Source organism: Ochotona curzoniae, unplaced genomic scaffold (assembly GCF_017591425.1).
Source record: "Ochotona curzoniae isolate NIBS_2020 unplaced genomic scaffold, NIBS_Ocur_1.0 contig_908, whole genome shotgun sequence".
Taxonomy (NCBI): domain Eukaryota; kingdom Metazoa; phylum Chordata; class Mammalia; order Lagomorpha; family Ochotonidae; genus Ochotona; species Ochotona curzoniae.
In genome coordinates, this window is record NW_024466607.1 from 14,175,085 (window position 1) to 14,200,358 (window position 25,274).

Consider the following 25,274-nt stretch of genomic DNA (forward strand, 5'->3'; position numbering starts at 1 on the left):
TCTCTGTGACCTGCTCCAGAAAGAGACACTTACCTGTCATCTGATCTTTTTGTTCCCCGCTCGTAAGCAGAAGCAGGTGGTGAGAGGGAACCTCTTCGTTTTCTTTTCTCTTTATTTTGAGTTTGCTTGTCTGGGTCTCTCTCTCTTGATCTGTTAGGTGTCTTTGGGGCAGTTGTTTGATCTCTGAAGCCAACAGTATCCCTTCCTCGTTCATTTACTAAGGGGAAAACAGAATTTTAAAAAATTAACTTGGTAGACTTATGTTTACCATGATAGTATGTCAATTTTATAATTAAACTTCTAATCAACAAATGATCTATGGACTCTTGAGTTTATCCAGTCTTGAATTTGGATGAAACCCCAAATCAGATATTCACTGTGCTTGGTAAAACTCTTTTTCATAAATATCCTTAATTTATTTCCCCAAGTTTCAGGTCAAGCCTTCTAGATCAAACATTTCTATTAAGTTCTATGAGTACACTGCATGCAAGTGGTCCTATTAAAGATTTATTTTATTTTTATTGGAAAGGCGGATATACAGAGAGGAGAGACAGAGAGGAAGATCTTCCGTCCGATGATTCACTCCCCAAGTGAGCGCAACGGGCCAATACTATGCCGGTCCGAAGCCAGGAGACTCTTCCGGGTCTCCCACGAGAGTGCAGGGTCCCAAAGCTTTGGGCCGTCCTCAACTGCTTTCCCGGGCCACAGGCAGGGAGCTGGATGGGAAGCGGGGCTGCTGGGATTAGAACCGGCGCCCATATGGGATCCCGGGCATGCAAGGTGAGGACCTTTAACCAATGCACCATCGTGCCGGACCCGGTCCTATTACTTTTTACTAGTTTATTAATTCAAAATGTAAAAGCTTTCTGACTACTCCTGTAACTTGTACAAAAGCAGCCTGATTGGGCCAGCATGGTGGTGTGGCAAGCTGATCTTCCACCTGAAAGCACTGGTATCCCATATGGGTGCCAGCTGGAGTCAGCTGCTGCACTTCTGATCCAACTCTCTGCTTACGGTCTGAAAATGCAGGGGAGGATATCCCAAGGCCTTGGACTCCTGCACCTATGGGGAGACCTGGGAGAAGCCCCTGGCTCCTGATTGGCTCAGCTCTGGCTATTGTAGCTGTTTGAGGAGTGAATTAACTGATGGAAGATTTCTCTCTTTATCTCTCCTCTCACTGTAAAAGTCTCTCAAATATAATAATAATAATAATAATAATAATAATAATAATAATAATCTTTACAAAAAATAAAAGAATAGCCTGATGTGCTAAGCTTTATTTTTTTATTATCTTTTTAAAATTTATTTTTATTGGAAAGTCAGATATACAGAAAGGAGGAGAGACAGGGAGGAAGATCTTCTGTCTGATGGTTCATTCCCCAAGTGACCACAACACCCAGAACTGCACAGATAGAAAACCAGGAGCCTCCAGGTCTCCCACGCGGGTGCAGGGTCCCAAGGCTTTGGGCCATCCTCGACTGCTTTCCAGCCATAATCAGGGAGCTGGATGGGAAGCGGGTGCCAGGATTAGAACTGGCGCCTATATGGGATCCCGGTACATGCAAGGTAAGGACTTTGGCTGCCAGGCTACTGTGCTGGGCCGTGTGCTAAGCTTTAATACCTCAACTATGGAACAGCTCTTATGTTATCTCTACATAAATCAAAAGAATATCGGAAAGTCTTCTATGCAGTTCCTCTGAATACCTACTTGTGTTCTCCTTCTCGGTTTGACTCTTTTTTGGAATGCGATACACCTCCTGCAAAAAAAAAAAAAAAGCCAGAAAGAAGGGTTATTAGTAAGGGGTAGAAGTAGTGATTGCTTTTCAAACTGATAGATATCACATGAATACAAAGAAATGGGGGCAGTGGGGACTGAAGGGCTAGCATTTAATCTCCAAAATTTGACTCACACATGCATATATTTCAGTATCTGCCAAGCCTTTTGCAAGTATGATCTCACCAGCAGAGGAGCAGACCTCGTGACTGGGGCATTATATTTCTAGCAAGAATATACACTTGTGAGAATCTTAACTACAAATGTATTTCTACCAACAAATTGAAATCATTTACAGTTTCTTTACTGGGAATACTCACAAGCATCTCCCTTGCCATTCCCACTTAAAGAAGAAAACTTAGTAATAACCAGTTACATAAAAAAATTTTCAGAAATTTCAGAAAAACCATATGTGTAAAGACAGTTAAAGGTACTCAGCATGATTTTCTCTAAATGCAAAATCAACTCAACTAATGGCCAAATTTAGCAATTTCTTTTAAATCATTATTATAAACACAGTAAAGACAGCTACATTTTTAACCTGTTTTTGCTTTGTGAATCTAAGTTTTAGAAGCTGTTTTGTTCTGACAATTGCCTACAATTCTAAGTCCAGCAGGCAGCTCTTAAGCACGTGTCTTTATTCACTCACACACTTTCAACAGCACATAATATGATATCATCCCTTTCCACAGGAATCTTAAATTAACCAAACTCATGTGATCTGTTGATTACATTTAGGGATGATTCTAAGGCAACGTACTCCAAGACAACTGAACTCTACCTAGGTGAATGTTGGGTCTAGCAACATTCGTGGAAAAATGAGAAATAACTCACGTCATACACCGGAGAAGGATCAAGATATAACATTTAGTTGCCAATAATGATGACAAGAGCACATATAAGGAAAAGTATATTATATGAGTGTCAATTAAAAGTAATAAAATTTCCATACCTCATGTATGTTGACAAACTAATATAAAGATGACCGTGGTGCTCACTTTGCCAGCACATACACTATTACTGGAAAGATAATGCTTGCACATTTATCCAGCATGTCAGGCATCATGCTAACTACCCAAATGCATTATCTTACCTAAACTGCAGAACAATCTACCAGAACAAGCATTCAGGTTATTAGTTAAGAAGCCAGTGTACCATGTCAAAGTGCCTAAGTTAAATATATCCAGGGTCAAATAATGAAAGTGACTTTGAAACATTTTTAATTCTTTTTAAAGCTTAGAACAGCCTGCCCTTAGCTGATCCATTATTTTCCTTCTCTAAAGACTCAAATCAATCTTTACATCACTTAATAGTCATTAATAAGCTCATGTGACACCACCGTGCATCCAACATTTTTACTCTTACTCATTTTTAAAAGATTTATTTGAAAGGCAGAATTACAGAGAAAATGAGATGTAGAGATAGAAAATTCTCTTTCATCTGCTGTTTCAGTCCCCAAATGGAAGCAATGGCTGGTGCTGGGCCAGACCAAAACCACATGCCAGGGAATTGGGCCATCTTCCACTGCTTTCCCAAGTGCAGTACAAGAGCTGGATAGCAGATAGAGCTGTTGGAACTTGAACCAGCAACCATTTAAAATGTCAGCATTGCAGCCAGTAGCTTAACTTGCACCACAGCACTGGTCCCCAAGTACATACATATTTTTTAATTAAAGTGTTTAAATAAGGGACAGTGTCACAGCATAATGGTGTAAGCTACTACCAGAGATGCCAGCAACCTATATGTGCACAGGCTCAAGACCTGGCTCCCTCATTTCTCATCCAGTTCTCTGCTAAAGTACCTGGAAAAGCAGTGATGATGTCCCAAGTGTTTGGGCCCCTGAACCCATGTGAGAGACCCAGAAGATGCTTCTGGTTCTTGCTTTGGTCTGTCCCAGAACCAGCTGTTGAGGTCTTTTGGCAGGTAAACCATGACCCAGTAGCTCTCTTTTTGTGTCTCTCCTTCTCTATAACTTTGACTTTCAAATAAATCAAACATTAAAATTAAAGTATGTAAAATGTAACTGGAGACATTTTTATATAAGAACACAAAAACAGCACGGGGGGGGGGGCAGAGTTCCAGAAAGCAGGTAAAGCTACCAGCTATTTCTAGCAACCCACATGCTTGTTGATTTGAATCCTAACTGATCCACCAATAATCCAACTCCCTAGTAATGGTCTAGAAAAGCAGCAAAAGACAGCCCAAGTGCTTGGGCCTCTGCCACCTAAGTGGGAGACATGGAGAAGCTCCTGGCTCCTGGCTTTGGCTTGACCCAATCCTGGCTGTCGTGGCCATCTTGGGGGAGTTAACCAGAGATTAGATCTCTCTTTGTCCCTTCCAATTGTTTTAGTAAATAAACCAATCTTAAAAAGCAAAAAATACAATCCTCTCCTCTACCTCCCACACCCAAACACAACCAACTTGAGCTCCCTGAGATGATAGCTATTTGTGAAATCTAGTTTGCTCATCAGTATAACCAGGTTTGTAAAGCAATCATGTGCTGTAAGCACATTAAAGCACTTTTAGTTTTGGATATGAAAGACACAGCACCTGCCACAGAGAAGTTCCCTAACACACATCCCTTAAATACATTCTTACATACTTTCATGCTTCAAATAAAGATTATTACATCTATAGCATTGACAAAATAGGCTAAGAACAGTCAAGTACCACCAACCCCCCCCAACCCCCCCCCCCCGACGATGAGCTGGATTTAAAATCCAATCCTAGGGTGTCTCTATCTTCCTTCTTCGAGAGGCACCCTACCTCCCAGCTTTCTCTCTGGAGGTGCTTCCCCTTCCCCCTCCCTTCCCTGCTCACCTGGTCCCTTCGCAAATACACTTTTCTGTCTGCAATAAATAAATAAATAAAATAAAATCCACTCCTAGACAATGGTGTAGCCACAGCACAGTATCACAGGAGATGGAGAATGGTGAGCCAGTAGTTGGGGCTACGGAGACGACAGTATAAATCTAACATAGGAACCCAAAACTAGAACTCACTAGAGGGAGTGGCACAAGTGACTGCAAACAAAGAGCCATGTGCCAACCACAATAAGTAAAACTGAACTGTAGAGCTGTGGGTGATACAACTTAGAAATCTGCCCCAAAGAGAACAATCTAAAAACTAGAAGTACAATGACCAAGAGCAAAGGAGGAGACAAAGGCACAATGAATATTACTGAAAACTCCGTGCAAAGGAGCAAAACTTTGCCAACCTCAGAGTTAGCTGAAGAATACATCAAGAAAATTGGGGATACAATATTAAAAACACTTGTCATAAAGCTTATCAACACGAGAAGCATGTAATACAGGAGTTCAAAGAGTTTAAGGAATATGTCACACAGGAAATAAATCAAATGAAAGCTGATATATCAGAAATTAAGAATACAGTGGAGCAAATTAGAAGTACAGTGGAGAGTCTCCAAAATAAAATGAAAGAAGCAGACAAGAGAATCTCAGAATTGGAAGGTATTTCCTGTCACCAGGAGGAAACAAATACAAAGCTGGAAGCTGGAAAATGATGCTACTGTGTAATCTGAGCCAAAGATTTGTTTATTTTTATTACAAAATCAGTTATATATATATATATATATATATAAATTTTAATTATATATTTATATATAAATATTTATAACATATAAAATATATAAATTTAATTATATATAAAAATATATATATTTTTAAAGAAAAGAAATTTCAAATGTCTTGGAGTTGTATAAACAAAGAAATATATACATGATATGAGAAATATATAAACATGGCATATATTATGTGACTAAACAATATTTATCCCAAATCCAACCCAAAATTCTGCAAATTGACAGTGTATGATTGAAAAAAAAAAAAAGGAAGAAAGAAAAGGTATAAAGCTTGGGGCTCCCATGATGGTTCAATTGGCTAATCATTCACCTGTCAGCTCCTGGAAAAGCAGTAGAGGATAACCCAATGTCCTGGGTCCCTGGACCCACTTGGGAGACCTGGAAGAAGCTACTGGCTTCTGATCAGCTCTGCTCCAGCCACTGTGGCCATTTGGGAATTAAAGCAACAGATGAAGATCTATCTGTTCTTTTCTCCATAAATCTGATCTCTGGTGCCAGCATCCTACGTGGGTACCAGTTTGTGATCCAGCTGCTCCACTTCCAATCCAGCATCCTTTTAATGGCCTGGAAAAGTAGTAGAGGGTCGCTCAGGTTCTTGGGCCCCTGAACCAAAATGGGAGACCTGGAAGAAGCTCTTAGCTGCGGCCTGAACCAACCTTGGGTGTCCTGGCTACTCGGGGCACAATCCAGCAGATAGAAGATTTTCATTCTCTCTCTCTGATTTTCAAATAAGTCTTAAAAAATTAAAAAGGAAGTTTTTTTTTTTTTGCAGCAATATAATTTTTAAAAGCAATTAAATAAAAGCAACTAAATAACTCAATGTCTTAAACTAGAAAAAAAACCCCCACTAATTTCCCTTGTTAGTAATTAATCAAATCTTGTTCATGTCAATCAAATCTTTTTTCTTGAAATGTTTCCTAAATGAGATCAATATTGAGCAAAGTGCCAGTTTCTAGCTAAAGAACAGACAAAAAGCAATAAGGATAGCATAAAGAGGACAATGTAAACGCAAAGCTATGACACCAAAAGTTCAAGTGCCAACTCAGGTAAAGGGAATTCTGAGATAGAGTGAATTCTTTCAGGAAACTATGAAGATGAAGTTTTAAAAAATTAAAGAAACATGAGGGGCTGGCACAGCAGCCTATGCCTAAAGTTCTCACTTTCCACACACCGGGATCCCACATGGGCACTTGTTCGTGTGCCTGGCAGCTCCACTTCCCATCCAGCTCCCTGCCTGTGGCTGGGGAAAGCAGTCGAGGATGGCCCAAAGCCCTGGGACCCTGAACCTAACTGGGAGTCCTGGAGAAAGCGCCTAGCTTTAGATTGGCTCAGCTCTGGACACTGTGGCTACTTGGGGAGTAACTCAGTGGACAGAAGATCTTTCTCTCTGTCTCTCCTCCTCTCTGTATATCTGATTTTCCAGTTAAAAAAAAACATGAAATACTTGTGAAAGGCTATGAGGACAAAAAAGGAGACAGGAGAATTGTAGTCTGCATAATGGCTTGCACATGCACAGAGGAGTATCTACACAAGCCAGGGAGCTCTGACTGGGAAAAATGGAAAGAAAACTTCCAAGGGAAAGGCAAGCAGGTTGACAAGAAGGAAAGGGAGAAGTAGTAAACTTTTTAAGTTTCTTGAAGAGACATTTTAAGATAACTGTTGTTGCAAATTAAAATGGTAAGACATTTTTTATTTACCAAAATTAAACTAGTGTTTAAAACTGGACATATAAACAGAAAAATGTTCATTATGCAATGAATAAGTAAGAGGCAAAATAAAACTACAATTTGGGGAGCAAAGCAGTGGATGGAAGATCTATATGTCTTTCCTCCTCTCTGTAAATCTGCCTTCCCACAAAAATAAATCTTTTTAAAAACCACAATAATTTACCAATTTGAGGCTGGAGCTGTAACACTAAAGGTAAAGCTGCCATACCAGAGCTGCAAGTTCACGTCTCAGCTGCTCCTGTTCTGTCAAGCTCTGTGTTAACGGTCTGTGATAGTGACCATTAATGGCCCAGCAGCTTGGGTCCCTACACCAACATGGGAGACCAGGAAGAAATTCCTGGCTTATGGATTAGTACTGGCCTATCCCAATCATTGTGGCCATCTATTCAGTAACCAGCGGATGGAACATCTCTCTTGTTCTTTGTCTCTCCCTCTCCCTGTAAAGTGGATTCAATTTAAAAAAGTACCAATCAAGTCACCAGCATGACTCAGATTAAAGTATGCCAACCTAGCTGGCTAACTGTAGTAAAATGGGTACTTTTATGCATATATATTGCTGAGGAAATTTTGAACTAGCACAATAGCTACAAAGGACAATTTGACAATGCCTATCAAAATTACAGACCATGACTCAACAATACTTTCAGTAATTTATCCAACATGTCTAATCTCCATGTATGTGAAATAACTTGGGCAAAAATTACTACTACACCAAAGAAAGGGCAACTTAAATAGTCATAATAGGAGACTGCTGAAATAATTTGTGGCATATCAATACTACACAACCATGAAAAACTAAATTGGAAAAACAGACCTAAAGGTAAAACGTCTCAGAAGCCCCTAGCCTTCAAAGGACTCTGGTGCGCTGACTTTATTTCTTCTGAAGGCACAGACCCAAAGACAAAGGTAAAAGACACTTGGTTCTCACAAAGCAGCTTCAACATACTGCCACATGTACAAACTACCCTAGCTCACTGCTGCTCAAACTCACACTATTCTCCTCTTAAGGTACTTACCTAACTACAGTTCAAGAGATACCCTCTTATTGATGCTATGTTTTATTCTACACCTGTATGCTGGGCTAAGCACTAAAGCATGAAAGTTAACAGCTGATACAGTGCCTATTTTCAAGGCTTCCCCTAGTCTAGCAGCATATAAATAGATAAAACACCAAAAGTACTTTCATAATTAGTAATCACTGATAAACAATCAGGGTCATGACTAAATGTTTCTATATATTAAATTCTCCTTCCAAGGCAAATTTATTTCAGGATCCAAGAATTTCCCTTGGGCCCGGCATGATGGCTCAATGGCCAACTCCTCGCCTTGCAAACACGGGGATCCCAAATGTGCACTGGTTCATATCACGGCTGCTCTACTTCCCATTCAACGTCCTGCTTGTGGCCTGGAAATGCAGTTGAGGACAACCCAAAGCCTTGGGACCCTGCACGTGCATGCAGAAAGAAGCTCCTGGTTCCTGGGTTCGTATCGGCTCAGCTCTAGCCACTGCGGACACTTGGTGAGTGAGCCAGCAGAAGGAAGGCCTTACACCCTCTAACTGATTGCACTGAGGTTATGACCATCACTTCCATGCTGAAGGTATGAGTGGGGGTTTTCTGATGTCTCAATCTTCTGGAAAATATTTCCCTGACCATGGCTTATTCCTCCCCAAATCACACTGGAAAGTACTTCAAAATGTCCACAGAAAAATAAAATTTATTTAGGCACCAATGTTTTTGAAACAATGCATAGTTTTCCAGAAATATTTTGAACATTCCTTGAACCTGTCACAAATGTTGACCTCATTAATGGGCCCTGAATTCCAAGAAAATCCCACTGCTTTCACGGTTTTCAAAATCTCCCAAATTTAATAATGGACTACAAGTCAAAAATCTTTTCAGCATAAAAAAATTCCTTGAACATGACACTAAAATTGTTTCTGTGATAATAAAGTGAACTCAGAGTTTTAAGATTTTAAAATCAGAACTAAATATTTGCTAAGGATATAAAATTGTATGAATCTGAGGGGAGGGGAAAATCAGTAACAGGACTAGAAAAACACAGGACTAAAAATCAGAAGATCTGAGTCAGTTTATAGCTGTTATTACTTAAAAGAGATCATAACTCTATGGACCTGTCTGTTCTACAAGCTGGTGAAACACTGAGCAATAAAACTAGTCTGTCAAATTAAAGTAGTGAGCAATAAAAGTAGTGTGTCAAATTAAAAGACTCACACCAGGGATACAGGATGGAGTGTGGCAGCACAGAAGGAAAGGAGGACCTTCTTCATTTTCTCATTTAAATACAGAGTCCAAACTACACAGCAGGCTCCTCATAGTGTTCCAGGAAGAGCTGGGCAGCTAGGAATTGAGCAGTCTGTGTCTCTGCTTGATGTACCATTACGAAACATTACATGCTATAATTAGAAAGTATATGCTGCAAGCAGACATAAAGTGCAGAGCCAACTTACTCTTGACAAGGAATGTCGACTTGAGGGAAAGGACAAAATTACTATCTTAACAAAAACAAAGTGCTTTCTGAAATGAGTAAATATGTTAGGTGTGTATGCAAATTTGTATGTGTGGGTACACAAGCACATTAGCAGACATCCACTGCTGCACTGGGATGGCTTATTATTATTGTTAGAGTACAGAAATAAACTTGGAGCCAGTGCAGTGGTGCAGCTGCTAATCCTATATAGGAACTGGCATCCCATATAGCAACCGGTGTGTGTCCTTGCTGCTCCAGTTCCAATCCAGCTCTCTGCTTATGGCCTGAGAAAAGCAGGGGAAGAAGGCCAAATGCCTTGAGACCTACACGAAGCTCCTGACTCATACCTTTGGGTCAGCTCAGCTCTAGCCCTTGCAGCCATTCAGGGAGTGAACCAGCTAAAGGAAGATTTTCTGTCTGGATTTTTCCTTCTCTGTCTGCAGAATCTGCCTTTCAAATAAAAAGAAAACAAATCTTTAAAAAGTAGGATTGGCATCATGGTATAGTGAATTAACCCACTTTCTGCAGCACTAACATCCCATATGGGCACCAGTTCAAGTCCTAGCTGGTCCACTTCCGATTCAGAACCTGCCAACATACCTCAGAAATGGAAGATGGCCCAAGTGCTTGGCACCCTGCCTGTGTAGGAAACCCAAAAGATACTCATGGTTTCAGAATGGCACAACCTTGAGAGTTGGCTATTTGGGGAATGAACTAGCAGATGGAAGATCCCTGTTTCTGCAACTCTGCCTTTCAAACAAAAAATAAACTAAAACAAAAAGAAACTTGGCACAGTACTTAAGATGTAGCTTAGGACACCTGCACTGCATATCATAGGGTTTCTGAATTTGACTACTGGCAATACTTCTGATTCCAGCTTCTTGCTAACGCACACCCAGGGAGGAAGCAGGTGATAACTGAAGTGGTTTGGTCTCTGACACTTGAGAGAACCTGGATTTAGCTCCTTGTTCTGGCTTTACCTTGTCCAGTTTCAGTTGATGCCAGCATCTGGGGGGAGTAGAGCAATGGATGGGAGATTGCTGTTTCTCTTTCAAAAAAAAAAAAAAAGATATGGGGAGCCAGGCATGGTAGCCTAGCAGCTAAAATCTTTGCCTTGAACACACCAGGATTCTATATGGGCACTGGTTCTAATCCCAGCGGCCCCACTTTCCCATCCAGCTCCCTGCTTGTGGCCTGGGGAAGCAGTTGAGCACGGCCCGATGCTTTGGGACCCTGCACTCATGTGTGGGAGACCTGGAAGAAGTTCCTGGCTCCTGACTTTGCATCGGTGCAGCACTGGCCATTACGCTCACTAGGGGAGTGAATCATCGGCCGGATGATCTTCCTCTCTGTCTCTCCTCCTCTCTATATATCTGACTTTGTAATAAAAATAAATAATTAAAAAAAGACATAGGGACAAGACTACGCCATGGCACATCAGCCATTTTAGGAAAAACAGACTTAATTTTAACAGCGTAATAAGCAACTTTAAAAATTTAAATAGATTATAGGGGCAACAGGCAACAGTAGTCATTCATTAATAGGCATTAGCATATTTTTAAAAAATCTGTAGATATCAGTACAAAAGTAACTCCTAATATAAAGATTAAGAAATGGCCCTCACAAAAAAAAAAGGCCCTCCCATCTCTGAAGACCTCAAAGTCAAGCAGAGAAAACAAGTATTTAAGCAAGTAATTTGTTAAGAAGGGCACAATTGTACAACGACAGAGAAAAGATAAAATCATCAAAGACTGAACCACAGGGACTTGTGGGCAGCAGGTTAAGCTGACATCCCATGTAAGAGCTCATTCAAAGTGCTGGCTGCTCCACTTCCAATCTAATGCGCATGGGAAGAGTGAAAGATGGAGTCTCTCATGTGAGAGACCCATCTCCAATCTCCTGAGTGTGTCCTAGTCAACATGGTTATTAGGGGAGTCAACCAGCAGATTAAAGCTCCCTCCAAACCCCCAATCATAACTGCCTTGCAAACAAACAAAATATTTAAAATAAAAAAGGATGGAACATAACTGTATATCTAAGTAAAATAAGATCTTTAATAAAGTATTCTTTAAGAAAGTATATCCCAAGCAAGAGAAACAGCATATTCAAGGACAGGAGAGGTGAAAATTAGTATGAGTCACAGAAACCAGTATGTATGAGAAATGCTTGGGCAACATGGTGAACAGACACTATAAACTAACAGCTTTGTTCTCTGCACAACAGGAGTGTCTGGGATGCCTCTACAGAGTCCTGTTAATTGCATTTATGTTCTTATAAGACAATGCTATAGCACAATGACAGATTCCATATGGGGCAAGGAGACGGGGAAGAAAGCAAAGTAAGAGGAAATCGGTTGTTACAACCATCTAGGCAGGAAATAATAGGGGACTAAATTCAAAACAGCAAAATGCTGGGTGTGTGTGCAGGTAAACCTTCCACCTGTAATGGCAGCATTGCACACAGGTACTGTTTCATGTCCCAGAAGCTCCAATTTCAATCCAGCTCCCTGCTTATATCCTGGAAAAGCAGCAGATGGTGGCACAAGTGTTTGGGCCCCTACATTTAAGTCCTAGCTGCTCTACTTTCAACACACCTGGAAAAACAGTGCAGGATGACCAGAAGGAAGAGACCAGGAAGAAGTTCCTGGGCAAAAGAAATTTTAGGTGTTCCAAGAATTATCAGCTCTGTAGGGACAAGCAAAAAAGGAATAGCCAGTGATAAATAAAAGAAAGTATAGGAGATTCAGAAGATGATGTGGCCTCAGATTAACAAGAAATCTTAAGAGTGGGCCTAGGACCCAGCACAATAGCCTAGCGACTAAAGTTCTTGCCTTGAACACTCCTGGATTCCATATAACACTGTTCTAATCCCAATGGTCTCGCTTCCCATCCAGCTTCCTACTTGTGGCTTGGGAAAGCAGTAAAGGATAGCCCAAAGCCTTGGGATCCTGCTCATGCGTGGGAGAAGTGGCTCTAGGTTCCTGGCTTTGGATTGGTTCAGCTCCATCCATTGCGGCTGCATGAGGGAGTGAACCACTGGATGGAAGATCTTCCTGTCTCTCCAATAAAAATAAATAAATCTTAAAAAAAAAAATAACCTAAAGTAGTAAATAATCAAAGAATAAATAATGGAGCAAGTAAAGCCAATCAATAAGCACAGAAGTAAAACAAATAATATGCTAGCCAAATCAGCACTTGGTAATCATCATAGTATTAAATGATTCAGACAGATCCTTGGATGCTGAATCTCATGAGTAAATTTAATGAAAAATCGCATTTTACATATTTCCAAAATTTCTTATATGTGATCATTATAACGTAAAAAATATTAACTGTACTGAAGAAGTCTTACAGATACCTTAACCAAATGACCTGACAATGACAATAATGGGAAAAATAAACATCAGTGAAGAACACTACTATTGCAGTAATCCTGACAAAGCCATTTAGCTTGAACCAAATCAAAAGAAAATTTCAGACAAATCCAAACTGAGGGACAGTATACAAAATTAAAAATACTAAGTAATGCGGAGTTTATAAAAGATATAGTTGGGTCCCTGTCATTCACTCAACTCATGGGAGTTGATTGAATACAAAAATACTAATTAAGAGAAAATGATAAAATCTAATAGAATATTAACATTGGAGAATATAAATGAAGGAGTTATAGGAATTTTTAAACCAAGTGTTTCTGTATGTCACCAGAACACATGATTTTCTGTAAGCCTGAAATTCTATGAAAATTTCATTATAGTTTAAAAAAAAAAATAAGACTAGAGTATACCATCTATATGTATACTAGAAAAGTTTCTTAAGTTCCTGAATGACTTGGCCATGGTACCCCAGGAAGAACAATAACCCATAAATCTCTACTTCTGGCCTACATACTCTATAACATAAACTTTCCCACTTCACAGTTTACATCCAAATCAGCTATTTTTTCCTAAAAAGTCAAGACTTCTTTTTTAAACTAACTTTATGGGTAACAGAAATTTATCAGTATGTTTTTAGGGAAACAGAATTAAGAGCTCACCCAAAAGAGTAAAGTGAAAATGACTTCATTCAAAAATCAGAATGGTTAGAGCAGCCAGATTCTGTACTTTATCATTTAGATCAGGTGTTGGCAAATTTCTTCTGTAAAGGATAAGACAGTAAATATTTTAGGCTTTTTGGGCCATCCTGTCTGTTGCAACTGCTCAGCCCTACCAGCACAAGGCAAAAGCAGCCACACACAACATACAAACATGGCTGTATTTTTAAAATATATACAAAAACTGGCCCTTAGACAGATGTGATCAAGAATTGATTTAGATGAAAATATGTATCCAATTAAGAAAAATGAATGTTAATAAATACAAAAGCAAAAAGAATGTTAGACAATTTTCACCTTTTATCAAAAGACATGTTCATAAAAAATTTACAATGTAGAAGTATTAAAATAGCATTCTTGGAGGGAGGAGAGAGAATTCTGAAATTATTTTTTAACAGGATAATATGATCCCTATGGATAACTGAATGACCTTTTCCTAGTAAAGATCTTAAACTTTACTGCAGGAATCTAGGATATGTAATTTCCATTTTAAACTGTTTCATAACCAATTTTACATTACAGTATTAGTGAGGCAATAAAATTCTCAACACTCAAAACTGTGAAGTAATTTTTTCCATCTCTATAAGGCTGAATGCTTAGCTTTGTAGGAGAATACTGTAGTTTTAAATTAAAAATAATGTCCTGAGATAAAGATCAAGAAAAGATTAAAGAGCAATCTTTAAGAAGAGTTCAAGGTCTCACACATAGGGAATGCTGTCCACAAACTGTCTAAATCCTGAGCAAACTTCACCATAAGGAAAAATATACCGTGCAGTAATCCAAGTGTTTGTAAGAGAGGCTCTGGAATCATTAACCATTTCAACCTCTTACTATTTAACGGCAACTAAAACTGCCAAATACATGCAGGAACCTTACCTCCTCTCCTCTCGATCCAAAGGAACGAAGACTTTCAAGTTAATTTGTAATTAGTCATCACTTGTAACCAGTTGTTTTGCCCTGTGAAGTCTAGGGTATATTTTCAGCATGAGGGATAATGTACAATAATTCCTTTGCAAACAGAAATATATGCACATGTCCCTGCTGAAAATGCAGCCCAGCAGATCTGCACATGAAAATGAATACATGCTCATAAGTGGCAATGTGCTAGGTGATGTTTCTGGTTGAAGTTCTACTTTAGGAGTCAAAACGTGTAAGCCTTGTGGAGTCAAGGCAGTGGTCCTGTGTATATAGGTATAAAAAAAGGAGCTCACTTAATCGTTTCTCGCCAGGAGTAGGGATTTTCCCGGATCGACATCCATTGTCGGCAATGGACGCACCAAAATAACGCCGGCGCCAGTGAGTTAACCACCTCTGTCCTCTTTTCACCTATTATATTTTTCATGCATCAGCCAACTTCCCAACCATCTTCCTGCTTCTTCACAGAATGCACTCTAGGTTCTCGCTTTTTCTTCAGCACGAAGTTGGAAATGGAGTTGAGAAAAGGAGACACATGGTCAGCTGGTGATGTTAACAAGCTCCTTGCTGCCCTGAGAAGCTAGATGGAAATGGTTCAAGTTACAAGGGGGATCATCATCAGATCTGGGAGGACAAAGAGTAATTCACGAAGCTTCATCCCCTTCCCTCCCACCCTCTGTCATTTACTGATGATCCCTACAGTCTGCCTTCATAGCAAAACAAAAATTAGGCACCAGAAGCAATCCCTTTTCATTCTTCATTCCATCCAATGTGTAGAAAAGCCAAGTGGAACACGATGTTATATAGTGTCCCCAAAAGATCATGCTGGCTTGGGGTGGTTAACATAACCACAATCTTTAGATCAATGCTTTTTTTAGAGTGATCTTGGAATTAAATATCAGCAACTTAGCAGAGGTTGGCAAGAGGTGCTTAATAAACGCTGGTTGAGTAAGAATTTCTTTTCAGCCAATGTCTACTTGAACATAGGTGGAAGTCAGACAGAAGCAGTTAACTCATTCAATGCCGGGATAGTATGAACATGTAATAATCACATTAGGTCACTGTTTTTTCTCTAATACATTTTCAAATTTTCAGGATTCTAGTTAATGCTATCTAAAGTATCTTTTTTTAAGGACAATATAATTAGCTTTATAACCAAATCAGAACCATAGTAAATGTTGATCAAAATGACAGATAAATTAAGAACGCCTGTGCCAATATGTTAAAACACCATAGTTCACAGTCAAGTAAGACCATTTTCAATAATAACATTTCTAGATGGGTAATGATTCCAGAGCAAAATAAAAGTTTAAAGAAAGAATTTTGTTTACTGGCTCCCTTGATGCTAAGAATTAGGATAAATCCAAAGTATGAAGGACACATTTTAAGTATAAACAAAATTTTAAACTTCAAGAGAATCACAAACTACATGGTGTTGTGAAATTACTTTTATATTTCAGATAGAAATGGGATAAGAAGAAAAGGAAGAAATAATTTTATAGGACTCAAATGTATGAGTTTAAATTACTCCAATTATATCTAATCAGGTCAAGAATATCTTACAGAGTAATTCATACTACAGTTACAGAAATAACCATACAGAGAAAGATATTTATGTTTTTCAGATTTTAAGAAAATTAAGTTTATGATAATATCTTTGTGATGTTTAAGAACTACATCCACCAGAGACTTAAGCAAACTACTGGGTTTGTCAACTCCATTCATTGTCCTTCTACAGAACTACGGTTGAGAGGCCTGTCTCTATCCATTGTGCACTTGTCTCTATCTTTGCCTTTATTATTGAGCTACAGTCAGGGTGCCAGCTTCACTAGTAGCCTACAAACACAAGAGGGACTTATTTTAGGGATTCCTGTGCTGTCACAATGCAGGCTTTTAATAAGGGTCCACCACATGACCATCTGAAAGTTCTTTCAACTATTGCAATTCCAATTCCTGAAAGTTCACATATTGCATCATAAGCAGATTTATTATTAATCTTTCCTTTTATGTTTAGATAAAAGTCAGATTTCATAAAAACATAAGGCTGAACTTGTGATGAATTCCAAGTATTGAAAGTATGACAAGAATAGAGCTCAAATAATTAAAAAAAAAAAAGTTAATCTACCATCCTAAAGGGACTCAACACAGCAAATCAGGAAGCACAGTATACAATCAACCATCCAGTATGCTCAGTGTAAGGCTAATTCCAGTGGGTCAAATCACAGGATCACAAGAGGTTGAACTTGTAGTCTTCCTTAGGAGCCAGGGGGATTTAAGTTTTGGCAAATGAATCTGAATTGCTGCTTTATCTGATTGCTTCACCTCCAGATAAAGATCAATAGAAAACAGGAGCAAAGAAGTCATGAATAGGTGACTTATCTGAGTCCTTAAGACCAGGCTCCCAAGTTTAGACCACTAACAATCAAAATCTACCACACCTCTTTTGGTTCACCTTGTTACTGACTCTTGTGAACCACACTAGGTTTTCTTTCTTTTTTTTTTTCCCCCCACACTAGGTTTTCTGCAAAGTGAATCCTCCATAATTTGCTACATTCTTGAACAAGATGTTATGGACAGAAGGCTCCCAGACTTTTCTATTTTCCAGCTAGATAGCATCTTCTGTTTAAAGAAACAGGTATTTAAAAGTAGGCCTATTTCAAAATTCAATATACAAACTAGATCTGTGAAGTTGTTTGTCTAGGGTCTAGCATGATAGCCTAGTGACTAAACCCTTTCCTTGTATGCACCAGGATCCCATATGGGAACCAGTTCATGTCCCAGCTGCTCCACTTCCCATCCAGTTCCCTACTTGTAGCCTGGGAAATCAGTCGAGGACAGCCCAAAGCCTTGGGACCGTGCACCCAAGTGGGAGACCAAAAAAAGCTCCTGACTTTGAAGTGGCTCAGCTCCAGCCATTGCAGCTACTTAGGGAGTGAACCAGTGGACATAAATCTTTCTTCCTCTCTGTAAATCTGACTTTCCAATAAAAAATAAATAATTGAATGAATCTTAAAGGAGTTGTCTACAACAAAAATTTATATTCAATAATTTTTGATAATTTGCCAAATTATCTTGGTTTTCCAATCACTTCCATTTTAATTAACTTTCCATTAAGCCAATACATTGATTTCCAATTAAACAGTAATTTTTTTTGGATACAGAATCATCAGTATGGTATTTCATGGATTTTTTTAGTTTTTACTGTGAAGAGCACTTGAATGATGGAGTCACTGTTGTGATATGCTTTCTGAATGAGAAAAACGGGAACATCTGCATGTTATTTTCACTGGTGTGATTCTTGCTGAAGTCTAAAGGATGTCAGAGAGATTTTATTAACTGGCTGATACTAAAAGAGATGGCGTTTCATTTTTCACACATAAACGAGAGCTTAGGTCTAAACCTGAGTGATTCGGGTTAAAATTAACAAAAAAGATTTTCTTACCTTTAGGTCTTTCCAACTATCCAGTAGCTTGGTGGCTAAATCACTTATATCCACTGTTTTATCTGGTTGTTCTTGACTCCTCTCACTCTCCACGTCAGACACACCCTCTTCTTCATCTTGAGATGGTGTTTCCTCAGCAATCGGTTCTTCCAGTTTTGTGCCATTGCTCTCTTTGGGCTCCATTTCATTATCAGCCTCTGGTTCAGATGTAGGTAGCTTGCTGGCTTCCAAGGGAGTTTCACTATCAACTTTGGATTCAGGCAGCTGTTGTGGGAGCAGCTGTTGTGACTGCAACTCTTCCTCTTCCTCTACAGGTGCATTTTCCAACTGATCAAGGTCCTCTTTGCCATCCTTGCCTTCTAGCTCACTTGTTGCATCAGAGATTGCACTGTCCATACTGTTTTCACTTATAATTTTAAGTCTACGAAACATGAGTTTCCTGGGAGTTTCTGTGTCTGCCTCCGTGCTCTGCTTTGTAGAAGGATCAGGCGTGTTGAGTGGTGTGTGAGCACGTGATGTATTCTCACTAGAATACCCATCTCCTTCACTCAGTTGAGGGACAGCAGTCTTAGTCTGGGACCAACGTTGAATAACTGGAAGTACTTTGCTTTCTTCCAACATATTTTTAGTAGGAATAGGCAAGTGCTCCAAAGTCTTTATAATCTGATTAAACATAATTGAAAAAAAAAAATCACATCACTCCATACATGTAACCTTTCAAACTCCTGGACAGGACTTAGATTCTATTTCTACAGGAGCTCTATGCTTTGGTACTTTCTTATTAAACAAAGACCATGTCTCTCTGTAAACGCAAATATATTTAAAAGTCATAATATTACATAATGTTATTTTCTTTTAGAACAAAATGCTTAATAAGACTGATCAGCAAGAATAGAACATGAAGCAGTAGTGGTAGTAGTTCCCAAACCTGGGTAAATTTTAAGAAATATGGAGGGGTGGGCCCAGCAGCGTGGCCTAGCGGCTAAAGTCCTCGCCTTGAACGCACCAGGATCCCATATGGACGCTGGTTCTAATCCCAGCAGCTCCACTTCCCATTCAGCTCCTTGCTTGTGGCCTGGGAAAGCATTCGAGGACAGCCCAAGGCCTTTGGACCCTGCACCCATGTAGGATACGCGGAAGAAGTTCCTGGATCCTGGCTTCGGACTGGCATAGCATCGGCCGTTGCAGCTCACTTGGGGAGTGAATCGGATGGAAGATGTTCCTCTCTGTCTCTCCTCCCCTCTGTATATCTGACTTTCCAATAAATAAATAAATCTTTAAAAAAAAAAAGAAAGAAAGAAAATAAAAAAAAGAAATATGGAGGGGTGACACAGTGGTTACATGCCAACATCACATACTGAAATTTCAGGGATCAAGTGCTGCCTCTACTTCTGATCTCAGCTTTCTAATAATGCATACCCAATGGATGGCTCAAGGACTTGGGTCCCTATTACCTACGCAGGATACCCACATGAGTACCTGTCTATCGGCTTCAACCTGGCACATTCTATCTGCTGTGAGCATTTAGGAATTAAACCAGTAAATGCGAGCCATCTCCTTCTGTGCTGTTTTTCTCTCTGCCTTTCAAATAATTAAATATTACATGGTCTCCCATCACTTTTTTTAGGCAACAAACTAAATCCTTCAGTAAATAGGATCTAGTGGTGTAGTGGATTCAGCCATCCTACAGCACCAGCATCACATATTGGCACTGGTTCCTGTGCCAGTTGCTCCACTTCCAATCTAACTCCTCCTAATGTGCCTGGAAAAGCAGTGGAAGATGTCCAAGGTGCTTGGGTATTTGTACCCATGTGGGAGACATGGAAGAAGCTCCTGGCTGCTAGATCTGGCCCCTCCGTTATAATCATCTGGTGAATGAACAGTGGATGGAAGATTTCTCTCAATCTGTCTTTTTGCCTTTCAATTAAATAAAATCTTAAATACATATATGCACACACACACACATATATGTAAAACAATAGGATAAAATCACTACTAGCCAGGTATACATCAACTTATAATTTCAAGAATGCTACTGGAAGGACAACATCATTTAATCATGGTAACAGTAATTCTTCTTAAAATTTTTTTCTACTAGAAAGGAAGAGTAACATAGATCTTTGATCCACTGATTCCTGCTTCAAATGGATAAAACAAGCAGGCCTTGGCCAGGTTAAACCAGGAGCTCACCCAAGCACCAGAGTCATCATGAACTGCGTTCCTCGTTGCAGTAGTAGAAAGCTAGCCAGAAATAAAATTGGCATTTGCATATGGAATGTGGGCATCTCAAATGGTGGTTTAATCAGTTGTGCAACAATACCATTCTTTAGTATATACATGGATAAATTCAAAATCACTGATATTACCACACAGCCTCAACATAAGGAATCAGTACTTTCAGAAGTAACTAAGCTGAATATGAACTAACCTCTTCCTGAAGCTTCTGGTTACTTTCCCGGCCATCACCCAGCTCCGCCATCCAGATCCACAACAGAGACAGCCCATGACGTTCCAGAAAAGACTTCAGGCAGGACTGCGAGTGTGTGTTCTTTCATAAGATGAAGAATATTGAGGAGGCAATACCAGAAAGAGCATTACAGAGGATCCATGGAGAGGAGAAAAGAGTCTTAAAGTAAAAAAACCCTGAAAACTGTATTTTCATGAACCCCATTAGTACAAATGCCTTAAGTTATATCTAAAGTAGACTTATATAATGTACCAGAGTCAACCAGGACTTACTATAGTTACATAAATATTAAGAACCATATACAGGAGCCAGGTGGCGTGGCCTAGTGGCTAAAGTCCTCGCCTTGAACGCACCAGGATCCCATATGGGTGCCGGTTCTAATCCCGGCAGCTCCACTTCCATCCAGCTCCTTGCTTGTGGCCTGGGAAAGCAGTCGAGGATGGCCCAAAGCCGTCACCATTTTCCATTAAATTAGTTTTTAATTAAACTAGTTTTAAACCAGTGTCCTTTTTCCTCTCTCAGATGCATCTGCAAAAAGTTTTTTTAATTTTTAGTATATGTGCTGCTACAGCGAGCACTTAACAGATTTCTTTTTAATCACAGATTTTTCTTTAACACTGAATAACAAAGCAGAAATATGAGATTACTGTTAAAATTCCTAGCTTTGAGATCATGTTTAAACTGGCTGTGGCAGGCTAAAGCAGAGGTAAACAGAACCTATACCAAATACCACGAAGTTGCACAATGTTTAATTAGAAAAAGAAGGCAAGCCAATTCTATAAAGAGATTAACTAATATTAAATACTTTTCCAGAATCTAACAAAATTTACAAGTCCATTGCAAAACTCTCATTAAAATGATCGCTTTTTCCATCATGTGAATTATCATTTAAATGTCCCACCCCAAAAGCAGAAATAAAAATAACATTAAGGTATTCACCTGAATGAGCTTGAGACACGTAAGCTTCTGCTCCAAAGTTTCAATTCGAACCATTAGTCGGGATAAACTGAGTACCTGGTTTTTATCAGAGAGACCCTCACCATTTTCCATCAGTGCTTCTAGCTCGCCATCCACCTATTACAGCAAGGAAACATATTTGATTACAAAATAAAATGAAACAAAAACTTGTACACTGAAAGGATCAAGCAACTTCCTTTTTTTTCATTTTTGAAAGAACGGGAATGCAGCTGAGCGCAGCCCAAAGCCTTGGGACCCTGCACCCGCGTGGGAGACCTGAAGGATGCTACTGGCTCATGGCTTCGGATTGGCTCAGCTCCAGTTGTTGCAGCCACTTGGGGAGTTAATTATCAGACAGAAGATCTTCCTCTCTGCCTCTCCTCCTGTCTGTATATCTGCCTTTCCAATAAAAATAAATCTTTTAAAAAAAATCCAAGTCCTGAGAAAGCAGTAATTAGTATGAAGTTAGTGATCCACATAAATGGGATTTGAAACAGGTATGACAGACAAAAGGACAGGGTGAGTATAAAGCAGTAAGGAAAGCTTCCACAATGCAAAAACTAGGAAAAACAGTTCAGCCTCGTTGGGTGGGAAGATGAGGAACTGAGAAAACTTGTAACAAACAGAAGATCAGCTCAATGTTAGAAGTTAAAAAAGAACTTGGATTTCAAGCAAGCAAACAAGGATTCTATTACAGAATCTCAAATAGGAGAATATAATCAAAATAAAATTTAAGAATAAGTAATGTGGGAATAGTAGAGCAAAATTCAAACAATATTCAGATGAAGGGAAAAGACAAAGAGCATTAAACAAACTTGGCAGAAAAAGGCCAAAGTCTAGAATAGGATGATAATGTACAAAAAAGTCTATCTGAAATGAAAGGATCTAAAACTAAGGGAATCTGGGCCTGGCGCGGTGGCGCAAGTGGTTAAGTCCTCGCCTTGCACGCCCGGGATCCCATATGGGCGCCGGTTCTAATCCCGGCAGCCCCGCTTCCCTTCCAGCTCCCTGCCTGTGGCCCGGGAAAGCAGTCGAGGACGGCCCAAAGCTTTGGGAACCTGCACCCGCGTGGGAGACCCGGAAGAGGCTCCTGGCTTCGGATCGGCATGGCATCGGCCCGTTGTGCTCACTTGGGGAGTGAATCATCGGACGGAAGATCTTCCTCTCTGTCTCTCCTCTCTGTATATCTGCCTTTCCAATAAAAAATAATAAAAATAAATCTTTAAAACTAAGGGAATCTTTGCTTATTTAACTGGTTATTTATGCTCTTACATAATTTTAGGATAAAATATTTAGCAATTCTATTTCCTAACTCTACCTCAAAACTTACATTCTAGTAAACAAGAATTTGAAAACATGAATGCTACTCCACAGCTTGAAAATGCTTCAATTCAGGTTCTAAAATGTACAGGTAAGGGGCTGGCATTGTGGCACAGCTAGCTAAGCCTCTGCTGGAAGCACTGGCATCTCATATGGTTGTGGATTTGAGCCCTAATTACTCCATTTCTAATCCTGCTCCCTACTAATGGGCAGGGAAAGAAGCAAAAGTTGGCCCACATGCTTGGGACCCTTCACCCACATGAGAGACCTAAAAAATGTTCCTGGTTTAGTCTAGCTCAGCTCCAGCCATTGCAGCCATTTGGGGAGTGAAGCAGCAAATGGAAGATCTCTGTCTCTCCTCTCACTGCAATTCTTCCTTTCAAGTAAAAATAAGTAAATCTGCTACAGAAATGTAGTTAACACTCAATGTTTTTCTATTTGGTATGTTTTTTGGTACATTTGATACATGAATAAAAAATATTTAAAGATAATAAATGATCAGAAAAGCAAATTTAAAGTTAAATCTTAATCTCAGGCAATTTTGTTAGATTAATTTCCTTGAATGTCTTAAATGAAAAACTTCCTGTGTCATAATTTCCTGGTGATAACAATAGGAAGCATCACAGACACTGCACCTCTACTTTTGGAACAAGCATTTGGCATGGGGTTGACACCGAGATGTCAGAATGGAGTACTTGGGATGGATTCTGATGCTGACTATCGAATTCCACACGGGTAGCAGGGTCCCAACTATTTGGAGCCAGTGAAGTCGGAATCAAGTAACTAGAGTTAGGACTCAAACCCAAGTACCCTGATGGGACACAGGCATCTTAACTACTGGGTCAAACAGCAACCCCTATGTTTGTATTTCAAAGTTCCCTTTCTAATGTATTTGCTATCGATGTCCTCTTTTAGATTCCTTTGAACTTTATCTTCTTACAGAACTTGGATTCTCTAGAACTGACTTTGTAATAATCTGAGTTTATTAACACTATCCTTCAACCATACATTTATCTCCTCACTGAATTCTAACTTTTATCTCCCAGTTTAAACAGGAACACTAATGTCCTTTATAGTTCTTAACAGCACTGGTTCCAGCAAAGTCTAGGAACAAGGTAACTGCAAAGGAGCCACATGCAGATTTGCTAACACCTCTAAACGCTTAACTCCCTACTCTACAACAATTACACTGTTTTTTCTTTTATTTCAAATAAAGATTTACTTATATTTATTAGAAAGGTAGCATTACTGGGCCCGGCGCGGTGGCGCAAGTGGTTAAGTCCTCGCCTTGCACGCCCGGGATCCCATATGGGCGCCGGTTCTAATCCCGGCAGCCCCGCTTCCCTTCCAGCTCCCTGCCTGTGGCCCGGGAAAGCAGTCGAGGACGGCCCAAGGGTTTGGGACCCTGCACCCGCGTGGGAGACCCGGAGGAGTCTCCTGGCTTCGGATCGGCATAGTATCGGCCCGTTGCGCTCACTTGGGGAGTGAATCATCGGACGGAAGATCTTCCTCTCTGTCTCTCCTCTCTGTATATCTGCCTTTCCAATAAAAAATAATAAAAAAAAAAAAAAGAAAGGTAGCATTACTGAGAGAAGGAGACACAAAGATCTTCTGTCTGCTGGTCCACTCCCTAAGTGGCTATAATGGCTGGAACTGAGCTGATCTAAAGGCAGGAGCCAGGAGCTTCCTCCAGGTCTCCCATGCAGGTATAGGATCTCAAAGTTTTGGGTCGTTCTCCACTGCTTTCCCAGGCTACAAGCAGCAAACTGGATGGGAAGAGGAGCATCTGGGACACAAACAGGTGCCCATATGTAATCCTGGAGTGTGCAAGGTGAGGGTTTAGCCACTGAGCCATTGCGATTGGTCCAGGAGGAATATTTTCAAACATAAAAGTTATTTGCCTGGGCCCAGCAGCGTGGCCCAGCGGCTAAGGTCCTCGCCTTGAACACGCCAGGATCCCATATGGGCGCCGGTTCTAATCCCAGCAGCTCCACTTCCCATTCAGCTCCTTGCTTGTGGCCTGGGAAAGCAGTCAAGGACGGCCCAAAGCTTTGGGTCCCTGCACCCACATAGGATACCTGGAAGAAGTTCCTGGATCCTGGCTTCGGATCGGCATAGCATCGGCCGTTGCTGTCACTTGGGGAGTGAATAGTCGGATGGAAGATGTTCCTCTCTGTCTCTCCTCCTTTCTGTATGTCTAACTTTCCAATAAATAAATAAATCTTAAAAAAAAAAAAGAAAAGAGTCCTTCAAGAAAAAAGAAAAGTTATTTGCCTGTTGAGAGAGCATTTAGTCACAGGACTCTCTCTGTGCAACACTCCAGGAGTAACTCAGGTGATACAAGATAGAAAGACTATCAACTATTGTTTTATTAAATGAAAAGCACTTCTAAGACCACTCTTTCTCCTTGGGTTCCCACTTGTCTCTTATTTGTATTTCAGAGATATACAAGTTTTAAGTTTCCACAGATCTTAGGAACACTTTCAAAGGGT

The 25,274-nt window shown here is 39.9% G+C and overlaps 1 protein-coding gene across 4 annotated transcripts in view; it reads right to left on the minus strand.

Moving 5' to 3' along the window:
* The window catches only part of SETD2 (SET domain containing 2, histone lysine methyltransferase), a 95,357-nt gene that overhangs the window by 22,924 nt on the left and 47,159 nt on the right, over window positions 1–25,274 (minus strand). For 3 of the 4 annotated variants that reach the window (XM_040994366.1, XM_040994363.1, XM_040994364.1), the window contains 5 exons: window positions 21,445–21,579; window positions 20,467–20,586; window positions 18,039–18,701; window positions 1,709–1,757; window positions 34–217 (listed from right to left, as the gene is read on the minus strand). In XM_040994366.1, the coding sequence (XP_040850300.1) occupies window positions 34–217; window positions 1,709–1,757; window positions 18,039–18,701; window positions 20,467–20,586; window positions 21,445–21,579 (1,151 nt within the window). Of the gene's footprint in view, window positions 1–33; window positions 218–1,708; window positions 1,758–15,021; window positions 15,177–18,038; window positions 18,702–20,466; window positions 20,587–21,444; window positions 21,580–25,274 lie in introns of those variants that run through there. The other variant, XM_040994367.1, reaches the window with a different exon arrangement.